The sequence below is a fragment of the Panthera onca genome, chromosome B2 (genome assembly GCF_046562875.1).
Source record: "Panthera onca isolate mPanOnc1 chromosome B2, mPanOnc1 haplotype 2, whole genome shotgun sequence".
NCBI lineage: Eukaryota > Metazoa > Chordata > Mammalia > Carnivora > Felidae > Panthera > Panthera onca.
Window position 1 is genome coordinate 136424737 of NC_138343.1, and position 14826 is coordinate 136439562.

Sequence of the window (14826 nt, forward strand, 5' to 3'; positions counted from 1 at the left end):
ACATATTTCCAAAGAAAACATCCAGATGACCAACAGACACATGAAAAGATGATCAACTTCACTAATCTTTAGGGAACTGCAAATGAAAACCACAATGAGATATCACCTTACACTTGTCAGAATGACTAGCATCAAAAAGACAAGAAATAGCAAGTGTTACCAAGGACTTAGAAAAAGAGGAACCTTCATGCGCTGTTGGTGGGAATGTATACTGGTGCAGCCACTGCGGAAAACAGTGTGGAAGTTCCTTAAAAAGTTAAAAATAGAAATGCCATACAATCCAGTAATTCCACTACTGAATATTAACCCAGAGAAAATGAAAACACTGACTCAAGAGATATATGCACTCCTATGTTTATAGCAGCAGTATTTACAGCAGCCAAGATATGCAAGCTACCCATAGATGATAAATTCATCTATCAGCAGATGAATGGATAAGGAAGCTGTGGTATATATACACAATGGAATACTACCCAGACGTAAAAACAAAAGGAGATGTTGCCATTTGCGACCACATGGATGGAGCTAGAGGGTATTATACTAAGTGAAATAAGCCAAAGACAAATACCATATGATTTCACTTATATGTAGAATCAAAAACCAAAACAAATGAAAAAACAAACAAAAAGCAGAAACACACCCCTAAATACAGAGAAATAAACTGATGGTCGCCAGAGAGGTGGGCAGGGGGGATGGGCAAAACAAGTGAAGGAGAGTGCAAGGTACAAGCTCTCAGTTATGGAATGAGTAAGTCGTGGGGATGAAAGGTAAAAAGCTTAGGGAATATAGCCAGTGGTGTTGTAATAGTGTTGAATGCTGACGGAGGGTAACTACATTCATGGTGAGCATAGCATGATATATAGTCTTGTCAAATTACTATGTTGTATACCTGAAACTAATGTAATGTGTATCGACCATACTTCAACTACAAAAAAGAAAAGAAAACATGTATTATGAACATTATTTAAAAAACAAGGAAATCCTGTCATTTGAGAAAACATGGATGAACCTGGGAGGTATAATGCTAAGCAAAATAAGCCAGACGGAAGAGAAACAAATACCACATGGTCTTGCTGACATGTGGAATCTAAAGGAAAAAAAAAAAAAAAAAAGCTGAAATCACAGAAATTAAGCAGACAAGTAGTTGCCAGGGGTTTGGGGGATGGAAAAAAATAGGGGACGTTGGTAAGATGGTGCACATTTTTAGTTTTAAGTTCAATGAGGTCTGAGGATCTAATGTGTAACATGATGACTACAGTGGACAACACTATTGTTCATTGAAATTTGCTAAGACATTAGGAATTAAATGTTCTCACCAAAACAAAAATGTGAGGTGCGGGATATACTAAGTCACTCAATGGGGGAAATTTTTATACAATGTTTACATATCTCAAACCATTACATTATATACTTTAAATATCTTACAGTTTTGTCAGTTAACCTTCAATAAAAATGGGGGTGGGGAGAAGGAAGTATAATAACACCAAATGTCCAAACTAGCGTTCACCACACTAAATAGCAATTTCTGGAAGTAAAATAGTGGCCCATAAGTCTTGAATAGAGACTGAAACAGAAAAGTTTAAGAATGGAAAGCGGACCCCATAAAATGAAATCCATTCAAATCCAGAAGGAAAGGAAACATTGTAACCAGCCAGCTGTGACTGGACAAGACAAGCCATCATTGTACAAGCAGACACAGAAAGTACATACAAGATTGGCACTTAATAAGGAAAGAATGTGTATGGACAAGCAAAGAATCAATGGTGGAGATTAGAAATGCCCCTGGAACCACAACCTTTAGTTAATGGGCCAAGATAATCAATTAAGACTATCAATCACAAGATCACCTTAACAGATTCAAGATTTTGGTTCAGAAATCATCAGATCAACAGATGCAAGCTTATAGAACAGATGTTTCTCGAGAATAAAAACTCCAGGTAACTTCTGTCCTGATTCTTCACTCTAGGTTAAATGCTCTATAGCTATAGCTATAGGGAACTTAAAAAAAAAAAAAAAAAATTAACAATGACCTTGAATCAACATGAAAGGGAAAAAATACACTAAATTGACTATAGTTTGAGAAGTCAGAACTTTAGCTGATGATGTTTAGTAAGATTTTACCCAAATGTTAAAATTAAAAAAAAAAAAATCTATTTAGTGTTAACCTTAATGTATGTGGAAAATAAAGTTACGTGATAGCTAAGATTCCCTGCGGGCTATTTCTGTCTACACCAGGCCCTACGCAGAGAATAGAAGTCCAAGAGGGAAATATTATTATCCCTCTTCCCCGGAGCGGAAACTGAGATTTAAGGGATGTAAGTAATTTGCCCAAGATCAAGTAACTGAGATTAAAACTCAGGTGTGCTTTACCCTAAAGTTTTAGCTATTATGTTATCCTAAAGAAAATCATCTTTTACTTAAATGGCTGGCTGAAATCCCATAGAATCAGGGGCTGAGGACAAATGTGGGAGAGAAAAAAAAAAAAAAAAAAGGTCCCAAGGATAAGTCAGAACAGAATAGTCTGGGAGCTCTTATATTTCTTATTTTTGAACACATAGAATTTGCGGGCCCCAGAACAAGGGGCAACTGGGAGGTCAAACTGAGAAGTTCTGTGCATACTCCCATTTCTTTGTTATCCCCAAATAAAGTCATGACGAACCTTCGAGGCTTGCTTTTGCTGTGCTGCAGGGAAGGAAGAGCAGAGGAGGAAAGGGTGAAGAGATGAGGCGATTGGTGAGACACCCCACAAGAAACGTGGCTCGGCAGGGGGTCAGGACTGCATGCTCTCCATAATGCCTCCAGCGCTAATCTTAGAAATACCAGGCTTCAGATTGTTTAACAAAGGCATCTCTACTTATTCATTTCTAATTAATTAATTTTAGTATGAGCGTACTCATACGTGATCATATTACTATATTAATATGATTATATTAGTGCTATCTTGTATTGTCTCTTCTAAAGGTGAGAGACAACTGAGGTATGTGTTATAACTAAGGAAAAGCCAATGTGGAATCCTGTGAGATTAATACCAGGCACCTAAACAATCAGGACCTTTTTAAAAGTCAGGTTGAAGATGACTCACTATAGTATCGAAAAAGAACTCCGGAACGAAGCGATCTTAACCCAAAATAAAAACCAAGAAATTTCTCACAACTGTTTACAAATAAGCAGAGCGGAAAACAGGACGAGAAGGCCCTAGTAAACCAACCCGTCTGGTGCGTAAAGCTTCCTGAACGTCTCCATCCAGCTCTGAGAGCTCAGCAAGAGTGTGCTGAAAATCTGCAGAAAGGAGCTCTTTGGCTTTCGTGAATTTCTCCTTCTCCTTGTTACTCAGGGCATTCATGATTCTCAGGCTGGACTGGACCTCTTCCTGATGAATCTGGGTCTTTCTGATCTCCTCCTGGATGTCCTGGAGGCTCAGGTCCAGGCACACCGGCCCACTTAGCTCTGCCTTCACGCTCCTCAGCCAGTCCAGGGAGCGGCTCAGCTCTGTCTGGAAGTCTATGCTCTGCACCATGCGGCTCTCACACTCGGTCACCGTTGCGCCAATGGCAGAAGTCAAGACTTTTAACTCCTCTTGCCAGGACTGGATCTGCTGCTTGGCTTTCTCATAAGCCAAGGGGTCAAGGTGTGGAACCAGATCTTCAAGATGCACGGTCACTCGTTTTAGCACGATTCCTGAATCCTGAAGGCTTCCCGCCAGCGAGTGATAGATTTTGAGCTTCTCCTCTGCGGGAAGCGTCTCCTCATTCACTTTGGACTGTTCCGTTTTCACAGCCTGCAGTTGTTTTTCTAGCTGGTGGCACATCTTCTCATGCTCTTGATAGGCACTGGAGGTGTCTTCCAGTAAGCTAACCCTTTGTTCTGTTTGTCGCTTCAGCCTGTGGTACAAGGTGACGAGGTGCAGCATCTTGTCTGGCTGCCAAGGCTGTCCTGTACTTCTAAAACTTTCTTTCTTTTGGTTCAGCTCATCCACCGCTTCCCCGAGGCGGGCCACCTCTCCCAACAGGGCTCGGCAGCCTTCCTGAAGAGACACGGCCTCTTCAACTCTCAGGTCAGTGGGGACTTTGCTCATCTTTAAGAACTGGTCCTCAAGTTCACTCAGAGACTGGGTTGTCAAGTCGATCAAGGAAGCGTACTCTTTCCGAGCAAGAATTGTTTCTTGGACTTTATAGAACTTGTCTTTAGCCAAGGCAACGATTACATTAAATTGCAGGGGAAGAGCATTTAGCTTTTCATTGAGGTAGGAATGATCGACTTCATTCAGCGATGGCAATATGGCCTGCCCAGTTCTCTGCAGCGTAAGTAGGAGATTTTCATATTCTGGAGATTGTTCAAGAATGTGTTGGTATTTGGCCAGTTGGGCGTGCAGCTCAGCGCTCTCATTCATTAGGTTGATTTCAGGAAATGTAATAATATCTGCTTGTTTTAGCCAGTGACAGGCTTTATCAAAATCTTCCTTAAAATGTTTCCTAGAAACCAAACTTTTCTCTAGTTCTTGGAGCCGATGGCTACACTTTTGTAAAACGGCGTCATAGACACTCTGTAATTCCTGAAGCTTACCCAGTACTTCACTCTTTTCCTGCTCTGTGGCTCCTTTCATTAATTCACGACCCTGAGCCCAAAGTCCAGTGACCTCGTTTTGGTACGTCTTGAGGCTGGCTTGCGCACTCTTGCATGTTTTGACTTGTTTGCTCACATCATCCGGTAACAGGCAGACGTGTTCACGGAACATTATCTTCCGCTCGTGTTGTTGAATTTGGCTGGTTGCCTGGAACACCGCCATGAGGAACTGGGTTTTCTCGGACAAGGCCTTGTTTAAGTACTTTCGTCTCTGGCCCACTAAGTCGCTGAGGCAATTCACATGTCTCTGTGCATCAGAAAGGGCTTTCTGGATGATCTGCCGCTCATTCAGGCCCAGGTCAGCCATCACCCTGTCAGCATCCTTTATGAGCGATTTCAGGAGCATCTGTTTGGCCTCCAGTTCACTGCAGATGGCGAGGTGGTCCATGAGGAGGTTCTGGGCCGTATCGGGTGGGGGGCTCTGCTTAAGGGCCTCAGCGATGTTGGGCTGCTGTTCTTCTGCCCACTCCATTAGCTCCTGAAACCTGGACCGCACCACATTTAACTCCTCCAGGTTGGTGACTGACGCTTGGAGTTTCCTTTTAACGAGGTCCTCAAGCTGAAACCAGCGTTGTTCGAGGTGACTTGTCTGCTCTTTGACTAATTCTTTGTCATCTAAATTCAGATGTTCTATCATTTTTTGCTTTTGATCTTTCAGATCCTCCACAGCCTGCTTTCTCTCCTGCAGTGCGAGCGCTAACTTTTTCAAAGCTTCTAGGTGGACGGCTGTACTCTCTGCATCGGACCTGTCAGTACATTGAAAGATACAAAGACAAATTAGTTTCAGTGAATATCTATGGTCGTTCCTACCATGTTAAATTACACTTCAACATTTTCTTTAAGTGGGTGTTCTTAGCTTACAGCAGCTCAGTTCACGGTTTATTGAAGAGGTTCTGTGATTATTATGGAATATAAGACCCATATATTTCTTCTCGGGACTGCCTTCGCTGCATCCCAAAGCGTTTGGATTGTTGTATTTTCATTTTCATTTGTTTCCATATATTTTTTTAATTTCTTCTCTAATTGCCTGGTTGACCCATTCATTCTTTAGTAGGATGTTCTTTAACCTCCATGCTTTTGGAGGTTTTCCAGACTTTTTCCTGTGGTTGATTTCAAGTTTCATAGCATTGTGGTCTGAAAGTGTGCATGGTATGATCTCAATTCTTTTATACTTATGAAGGGCTGCTTTGTGACCCAGTATGTGATCTACCTTGGAGAATGTTCCATGTGCACTCGAGAAGAAAGTATACTCTGTTGCTTTGGGATGCAGAGTTCTAAATATATCTGTCAAGTCCATCTGATCCAATGTCTCATATATTTCTATATCAGAAGCTGCACCAAAACAAGTTGCTTAGATACTTCTCTGTGCTTCTTCTTCAGGCTAATACTGCCCTCCCATCACATCTGACCTGAACTTTTAGCTTCTACCTCTGGCTCTTATCAGTTGAACATGATCTGCATATTAACAACATCCCCGGATGATTTGTGTAAACACTAAATATTGACTAGCACTGATCTGCATTTTTTTGACAGAGAGAGAGAGAGAGAGAGAGAGAGAGAGAGAGAGAGAGAGAGAATGAACAGGGGAGAGGCAGAGAGAATGGGAGAGAGAGAATCCTAAGCAGGCTCCATGTTGAGCCCCAACACGGGGCTTAATCTCATGACCTGAGCCAAAATCAAGAGTCAGACACGTAACTGAGCCACCCAAGCACACCAATCTACTGCATTCTTAAAAGAAATGAATAAGTCATTCATGAATTATATGCTCTCCTATGAGAAGAAGCTCCAACAATAAAGCACTAGATAGTTTAATCTGTAAGATATAACCAATAACTCTAATAGCTACTCATCTATGTACTTAGGTATTGTTTGCTTGTCATCAGGAATCTTTAAAAGTAAGTGTGAAATGTAAAGAACTCTCAACCCTTTGACTACAAAACACATGTGATAAAAGAAATCTTATAAGTCTCTTTCAATTACTAAACAATGAGTTCTGAAGCATAAAGAACAGGGCTGGGACGTAGTATGATGAGTTGTGTTGGGGACTTAGGAAGTCTGAGGTACCTGTGTCAACCAGATGGAGGAGCGTATTACAAACCCAAAATAAGGGTTTTTACTGATACTGGCTGGATTTGTCTCAAAGACTTGTAGAATGCTGAGCATCAAGGAAAGGTAAACAAATCAGAAAATAGTGTACCTCCTTCCAGAAAAAGCACTATAATTTATATCTAGAATAATGTTTTTAGGGGCGCCTGGGTAGCTCAGTCGGTTAAGCGTCTGACTTTGGCTCAGGTCATGATCTCGCAGTTCGTGAGTTCGAGCCCTGCGTCAGGTTCTGTGCTGACAGCCCAGAGCCTAGAGCCTGCTTCGGATTCTGTGTCTCGCTCTCTCTCTGCTCCTCTCCCGCTTGTGCTCTGTTTTCACTCTCTCTCAAAAAAAAAATAACGTTAAAAAAATTTTTAGAATAATGTCTTCAGTTTTAATTGGTACAAATTAATAAATCTAGGCAGAAGAAGTGTGGATTTTAACAATTACAGTGATCAGAAGTTTATATATGATGACCCAGTATATGTAGGGAAGAAGGAAATCCTTTTCAAACAAGGTAAGAGGGGTTCGATTGCTACAAAATCACAAAGGACACACACTGATTGAATTTGGATTGTTCACTAATTTCTAGAATTCCAAAAGTACAAGGAAACTTGACTGAATTATATAGTATGTAACACTTTACGGAAATGATAAGAAACCTATGGAATACAGAGATTCAAGAAGGATTCATTTCATGAATTGATGATAGTCTCATAGCTGATAATTAAACAAAACTAGACATATTCTTGGGATATTCTTTGAAGTCACCGTGTAACAGTCTTTGGAATGTCTCTTCAGGTCATGGCAGAAAATGGTGCTTTTTTTCAAACATCTTCCTTTTACTCACTGGTTACGTTTAACACCGAGTGAGGAAAACCATGACTCTGTATCTACAGGACAACATGAGGTTCTTAATAATGTTTCATCAGTATTTACAACGACAGACAATAGGATGTTTAAATTGTAAGACATTTTTGATTTTTATAAAAAGGAGGACATTTCCGGCTTAGCGTTTTGGTGAGCCGTTGGAGAAATGCTGTTACCTGGCTAAGTTATCCCATTCTGTAGTGAATTTTTCTAAGAACTCTTCAACAACATTCATACGGTCATGGTAATCTCTTGTTCTCTGAAGATCTTCTTCCCTTTGCAAGCACAGATTATTAGCCTGAAGGCACAGATCTAACCACTGGTCATTTAAATGGCTTATTTCCTTGTGTTCAGGAGACTCCTGCTTCTTGGTTAACTTATTCACCCTTTCTGTAATCGCGGTCACTGATGCCTGCTTACATTGTAGCTTCTTAACAAAATCCTGAAGGATAACAACAACAAAATAGATTAGATGTAATAAGCCTCCCATGCCCCCAGTAAACACAGAGTGAGACAGAGACATAATATTTTCACACACTTCAAGTAGCTGGAGAAGGTAGAATGAAGGGGTCATGAAGGACAAAGAGGAAATCTAAAAATCGTAGCTCTTTATGAATATTTTCAAGTATGTACGAATCAAAGGGTAACTGTGGTATTTTCCTTTGCTATGTTATTTTGAGAAGTATAAAGAAAAACTGAAACAATACTGCAGTCATTAAGGGAAAAAAGGTAGTATTTCATCTTTAAGTGCAGCCCTAGTTTTCTAAAAATTTTTTGAGAAAAAAATGTATCTCTATTCTTTTTTTTCTGCATATGCAAACAATGTTCCAGTAGAAAATATAAATGGCTCACTATCACAGACAAAAATAAATCTTGAAGTTTGTCAAAAATCTGGTACAACTTCTAATCAAGTTAATATACTTTAAATGATTTTCTATTATATTTAAACTATAATATAAATCCTATTTATATTATATTTCACATTAATCATATATTAATACATATTTTATAGGTTAGATACATTTAATTAATTGATACATTTACAATCCTACAGTTTTAGCAATATTGTGGCGAAAGGCTAGTAAATAATAAGGCTTCACGTTTGTTTAGTGGCAGAGTCTTCTGGCTCTTTCGGCTAAACCGCAGCTGTTTTGTTCAGAAACGAACTACCTAGTGAACGTCCTTCAATCCAAGTAGCTAACTGTAGCCCTGAGAATATATTTAAATATTTACTTTCTCGTCTGTCCTTTCCTGGCTTCGAATCAAGGTTATTCTGATTCTATCTCCTTCCTTAAATAGCTATACTAATGTTGAAGGAGTGACTGACATAAGCTGGTCATAGGTCATAGTCGCCTTTATCTCCCCTGGACCCCATGAATTCCTACCTTCACTTGGGAAACCATGTTCTGTGCAATGTTTAACTCCAGTTCTGAGTGCCTCTTCTTCATGTTCTGTAGTTGCTGGTCAGCATCTTGGAGGTAAATCCAAAGTTCAGCCTTCATGTGCTTGATCTCTCCCCAGCCCTGAGTTAAGTTCTGGGCCTGGACAAGCCTTTGCTCAATCTTGAGAGAACACAGAGGCAAGAAAAGTAGGTTTTATATTAAGATTTTCTGAAGACTTTAAATGTCTAAGACTTATGCCATATGATTTCAATTAGTTGTAAAGCTCTGGAAGTTTTAACAACGTATTAGGTCAAAGCTGTTTTTTTACATTGGGCATTTCAGTAGACATATCTGCTTGACTGACTCATGAACTCGGTCTTGGGGTTAACTAGAAAAGACTTATATTGCTCTTGATTGTGCATTTCTTGATACTTACAAGACACCAAGTAAGTGTTGGATGTATTTTTAGATTGCCTTCACTGACTTTTGAAACTGTATAATTTATTTCAGTAAATAATTTCTTTTTTTTGAATTTTTTTCAACATTTATTTATCTTTGAGAGAGAGAGAGAGAGAGAGAGAGAGAGAAAACATGAGTGGGGGAGGGGCAGAGAGAGAGAGAGACACAGAATCTGAAGCTGGCTCCAGGCTTTGAGCTGTCAGCACAGAGCCCGATGCGGGGCTCGAACCCACGAACTGTGAGATCAGGACCTGAGCCAAAGTCGGACGCTTAACTGACTGAGCCACCCAGGCGCTCCTCAGTAAATAATGTCTTTAAGAAGATATGTGAATTTTATCATCTTTCATAGGGATTTAAGGAGAGATTTGTTTTGACAATATAAAAGTTAAAAAAAAACACACACGATTCTAATGATTTTAATATCTACATTATTAATTATTTAATTTCTCCCATACTTTTTTCCTTTATATCCTTTTTCTATTCTGTGAATATTTAGTCAATTAAATATCAAACCTGACTCTTTTTTAAGTTTTTTTGTTTTAAACCCAAGCGTGTGGCCTTAACACGTTTAAGGCAGCCTTGGCGAACACACAGCTTCCGTGCTGGCACCTGCTGCGGACAAGTACAGCTGACTTCTCACAACATGTTTCTGTGCTGGCACCTGCTGCGGACAAGTACTGCTGACTTCTCACAACGTGTTGTTCTCACAACATGAGCCCAGACACAGCTTCAGAATCCTTCTCAACACCACCCTCAGTCACCGTGGATGGATTAGAAGGGCCTGGACAGATGGCATGTTCTTTCCTATCCATAATATAAAGCAAGGATCAGGGATCCTTTTCATATTTAGTATTATCTAAAGAAAAGGTTGGAAAAAAAGAAAAGAAAAACAAAAAGGAGTGGAAAAATCAGAAAAGAAGAGAGAATGGCAATTGAGAAAAGAGCGGAAAGAGGCTCTAATGATGAGTGGTTCAATGCAACTAAATGTTCCAATTCAGTGGCATCGGTATCCTTGTGCTTACTTTCTGTGATTTAGTTGAAATTCAAATATCTACTTATTATAATGGCTGTAGAATCCAACAGAAAGAATAACCCAAGGAAATATTTTCTTTGACTTCTAACATTGAAGCAAGAGAATATAATAAAACAGACCAATACAATGTGATTTTTAAACATTTTACCATTTGCTCTGTTTCTTGGATGTCTTTTGCTGTGGTTTTCACCAAAGAGCTTGACAAGTCACATGTGGAGCAGAGGAGATCTAAGTAAGTCCTTGCCTGTTCCTGCAAAGCTCTGTAGTGTTTGACCTGGAAACAACCCCAAACTTGTCAGAGTGAAAGAGAAACATGCCATGTTTACAGAGCAAATATTTGTACCATTTGTAGTATCTTGTTGACATTCCAAAAATAACCTTGCTATGCTCAGTATTTTCACCCTTGTTATAAATGATGCATATTAGTGATTCGCAGGAAGGAATTCAAAACACACTGGCAGGGATCCATCTGCCCAGCGGCTGCTTCTCAACGTAATTATGGTCTGGGAAAGAGAACACCCAAGAAACTTCTACCATCTTTCCAGATTCTCTGCTCACATTCTAGCTTGTCTTCCATTTCAGAGGAAGAATCAGTAGCCTACTCTAGCCTGCTTCCTCACATTCTGGAGACAGAAAGAAAAGGTCATCATGCATTTGTAAGCTTCATTCCAGTTTAGTAAAAATGAAGATGGCTGGGCTTTTTTCCTCTGCATAAACTTCCTGCAGTGGTCTTCCCTTTCCATAGCCCTAAGGAAGGCCTCTCCGGGTGGATCTTTAATCTATACACAGAAACACAGAGAGATGTGTTTCTGTGAAGAGACTCAGAGTCTATGCAAGCTCTGTGTTAGACACTGTGTTTGCAGTACCCAAAACACAACCCTTGTTTCCATGAAGCTTATGTTCTTATGAGAGAGACAGATAATACGTAAACAAATGAACATGCAATGCAATGTTTGGTAGCGATAAACACATGTAGCAGAGTAAAAGTAGGGAAGTAGGATGAAGAGGTGCTGTTCCTTTGGGGAGTATACCTCCAAGAGCTCTCTGAGGAATGGAATTGGTTCAGGGAGGGAGCCAGTAATGCCCTGGGGAAAGAACATTGCAGGTGATGAATCCACAGCAAATGCAAAGCCCTGAGACTGGTGTGGAGTGACCCAGTAGGAGCAAAGATCAAAGAGGTGGGGGTGGGGGGTGGGGGGGAGACCATGGAAGACCTCACAGGGGAGTGGACCCTACATCCTAATTTGTTGGATTTATGCCTCTATGCCTTTTCAACCTCAGAACTATTGACATTTGAAGCCAAGTGAATCTTTGCTGTGGGGGCTGCCCTGTTCAGCACAGGGCTCAGCAGTCTCCCTGGTGGGTCCCAACAGCATCCCCAACACTCCCCGTGGAGACAACCAAAACTGTCTCCAGACATGGCCAAATATCCCGTGGGGAAAAAAATCACCCCTCCTTTCTGTTTACAAATCATGTACATTGCAGTATGACACGTGAATTTCTTCAAAACCTTCAGAAGTAAATATACTTGCAATCATCACTACATACGAGGACCCTGGGGCTCAGAAAAATTAAGTGACTTACCCATGGTTACCCATGGTAATACTGAGTAGTTATTAAAGTTGATGCCTCAGTTATACTGCCTGTGCTCTTTCAGTGAAGCTCAGATTTTATTTATACTTTTATGCCCTCAGGAGTCAGCACAACTTGGTACATAGTAAATACTTAACACAATTTCACTGAATGAGTGAATCACAGTATTACATAAACTTTCAGGACTCTATTACCTGCTTCACGGCTTCTGCTCTGCTCAGAGGTGGGTGCTGGGTTGGCTTTAAATCTGGTTGGACTGCAGAGAGCCAGGCCTGGCATTGCTGTAGAGTGTCTTGTCGGCTAACATGCTTCTGAAGTTCATGTTCCAAACTCTGGTACACCTGAGACGAAACAATCATGGGACGGTTATTAGGATGTTCAGGAAATCTCTGTTGATCTCTATAAAGATCACCGGACTCAAATGAGAGACACTGACCAGGCCATTTACATGGATTTTATCCACAGGACTCCCCAGTGCCATATGCACATCTAAGGAGTCTGCTTATGTTCCAAAATATGGCAAAGCTCAATGGCCATCTTTAATTTATCACTTCTCAACCTGCGTGTTATAATATCTTGAGTAGAGGAAAAGAATGTGGGCAGGGCTAATGTAACAATAGAAATGGGTAGAATACATGAAACCTTTGAAGTCAATTGCCAAACATAAATCAGAGCTTTTGCAGTCCCTCCCACCACCGCCATCGAATAAATATTGTATGTTTTGTTTAAGCTAGAAACTAAACATAAAAATAAAACACCGCATCATGAAGAGGCAACCAGTATTTCTCTAATTCAAATACTTCTGCTTTAAGAATATGGTCAAATTGGAACTAAACTGTAACATAGAGAATGGGAAAGTTGGATGCCGTCATTTCATTTTAGAAGTTGTATTCCAGCACAACAATAATCGTAATCCAAACATCTTCTAGTATGTCTATTCAATTCATTAATCCTCAACCAGCCAACCAATTTCCATTTTATCCATAATGACATACTAAGAAACTATTACGTGTCTCCTTGGAATCAAGGTGAAATATACCTATAATGTTTTTCTGAACAAACTATTCTATTAAAAACAAAGAAGAAAGAAAAGAAAAAAAAAAGGAAATGAAGTTAGCATGGCTTTTCTTCTTTTAACACAAGAGAAACAATGAATTCTGCTTTTCTCTGTCATCTGTTAAATTCACCATTTTCATCTGATATTGGAACTGTCTCTTATTTATTCTTATTCTAGCAGAACTAAAAAGGGATAAGGTGTTTAGTTTTCTTTATCATTTTACACACATTAATTATAAGGTTCTGATTATGTTCTTGGAATTTCACCAGTTTTTAAAAATTTATTTTAAAATTATGTGTTTGTCTTTGAAAATTTACCAGTTTTTTTCAATTAAACAATATCCTTAATGTGTAGAAAATGCATGCTACAAAATCAGTGTTCAAAAAAAATCTCTATTGAAGGATTAAGTAAATCTAACAAATAATTGCAGATGATGACATAGAGGGAAAAAGGGAGTGAAATGAAATAAAACAGCATGGAACTTTCTGGTGTGCAGGGGAGAGGGCCAGAGGGAGAGAGAGACAGAGAGAGACAGAGAGAGAGAGGGAGAGAATTCTAAGCAGACTCCTGAGGCTCAGCACAGAGCCTGACGCGGGCTTAATCTCAGGACCCTGAGGTCATGACCTGAGTCAAAATCACGAGTTGGATGCTTAACCAACTGAGTCCTAGCCACTCCTTTCTTAATTTTTTGAATGTGAATTTTTCAAGTCCAGTGAGTCAACTAACATCACCTAGCATCTTTTTTTAATCATGATGAAGACAGAGCATTCTTCCCATGTCACGTGTACACCTCCAGTTTTTACTGGCTAGCCCACTAACAGAAATAATGGACGTTTTTCCATGCCACTTAAAAATTCTGAAATGATAAAAAGCAATTCATTGATTTTAACTAATTTTTGTTAGAAGAGTGATTCTTATCCATCTTAGACTATTTCTATAACATTAAGAATTCCATTAAGAACACCCATTAAGGGGCGCCTGGGTGGCTCAGTCGGTTAAGTGTCCGACTTTGGCTCAGGTCATGATCTCACAGTCCGTGGGTTCGAGCCCCACGTCGGGCTCTGTGCTGACCACTCAGAGCCTGGAGCCTGTTTCGGATTCTGTGTCTCCCTCTCTCTCTCTGACCCTCCCCCGTTCATGCTCTGTCTCTCTCTGTCTCAAAAATAAATAAACATTAAAAAAAAATTTAAAAAAAAAGAACACCCATTAAGTTATGTCTCAAATTTGATACTAACTCCTTTATCCAATTTCTTTTTTTTAAGTTTATTTATTTATTTTTGTGAGAGAGAGAGAGCAGGGAAGAGACAGAGACAGAGGGAGAGAGACAGAATGAGTGGGGGAGGGGCAGAGAGAGAGGGAGAAAGAGAATCCCAAGCAGGCTCCATGCTCAGTGAGGATCCCAATGTGGGGCTTGATCCCACAACCATGAGACCATGACCTGAGCCAACGTCAAGAGTCAAATGCTTAACCAACTTAGCCACACAGGCACCCCTATCCAATTTCTTTCTTTTTTTTAATGTTTATTTTTGAGAGACAGTGTGAGCCAGGGAGGGGCAGAGAGAGAGGGGGGGGACACACAGAATCCAAAACAGGTTCCAGGCTCTCAGCTGTCAGCACAGAGCCCGACGTGGGGCTTGAACTCACGAACTGTGAGATCATGACCTGAGCCGAAGTTGGACGCTTAACCGACTGAGCCACCCAAGCCCCCCTCCCCTATCCAAGTT

General features: G+C 40.2%; 1 protein-coding gene across 18 annotated transcripts in view; it reads right to left on the bottom strand.

Moving 5' to 3' along the window:
* The window catches only part of SYNE1 (spectrin repeat containing nuclear envelope protein 1), a 470951-nt gene that overhangs the window by 184272 nt on the left and 271853 nt on the right, over positions 1–14826 (bottom strand). For all 18 annotated transcript variants that reach the window (XM_078447468.2, XM_078447476.2, XM_078447472.2 and 15 more), the window contains 5 exons: positions 12240–12386; positions 10601–10726; positions 8964–9140; positions 7755–8020; positions 3209–5369 (listed from right to left, as the gene is read on the bottom strand). In XM_078447468.2, the coding sequence (XP_078303594.2) occupies positions 3209–5369; positions 7755–8020; positions 8964–9140; positions 10601–10726; positions 12240–12386 (2877 nt within the window). The remainder of the gene's footprint in view (positions 1–3208; positions 5370–7754; positions 8021–8963; positions 9141–10600; positions 10727–12239; positions 12387–14826) is intronic.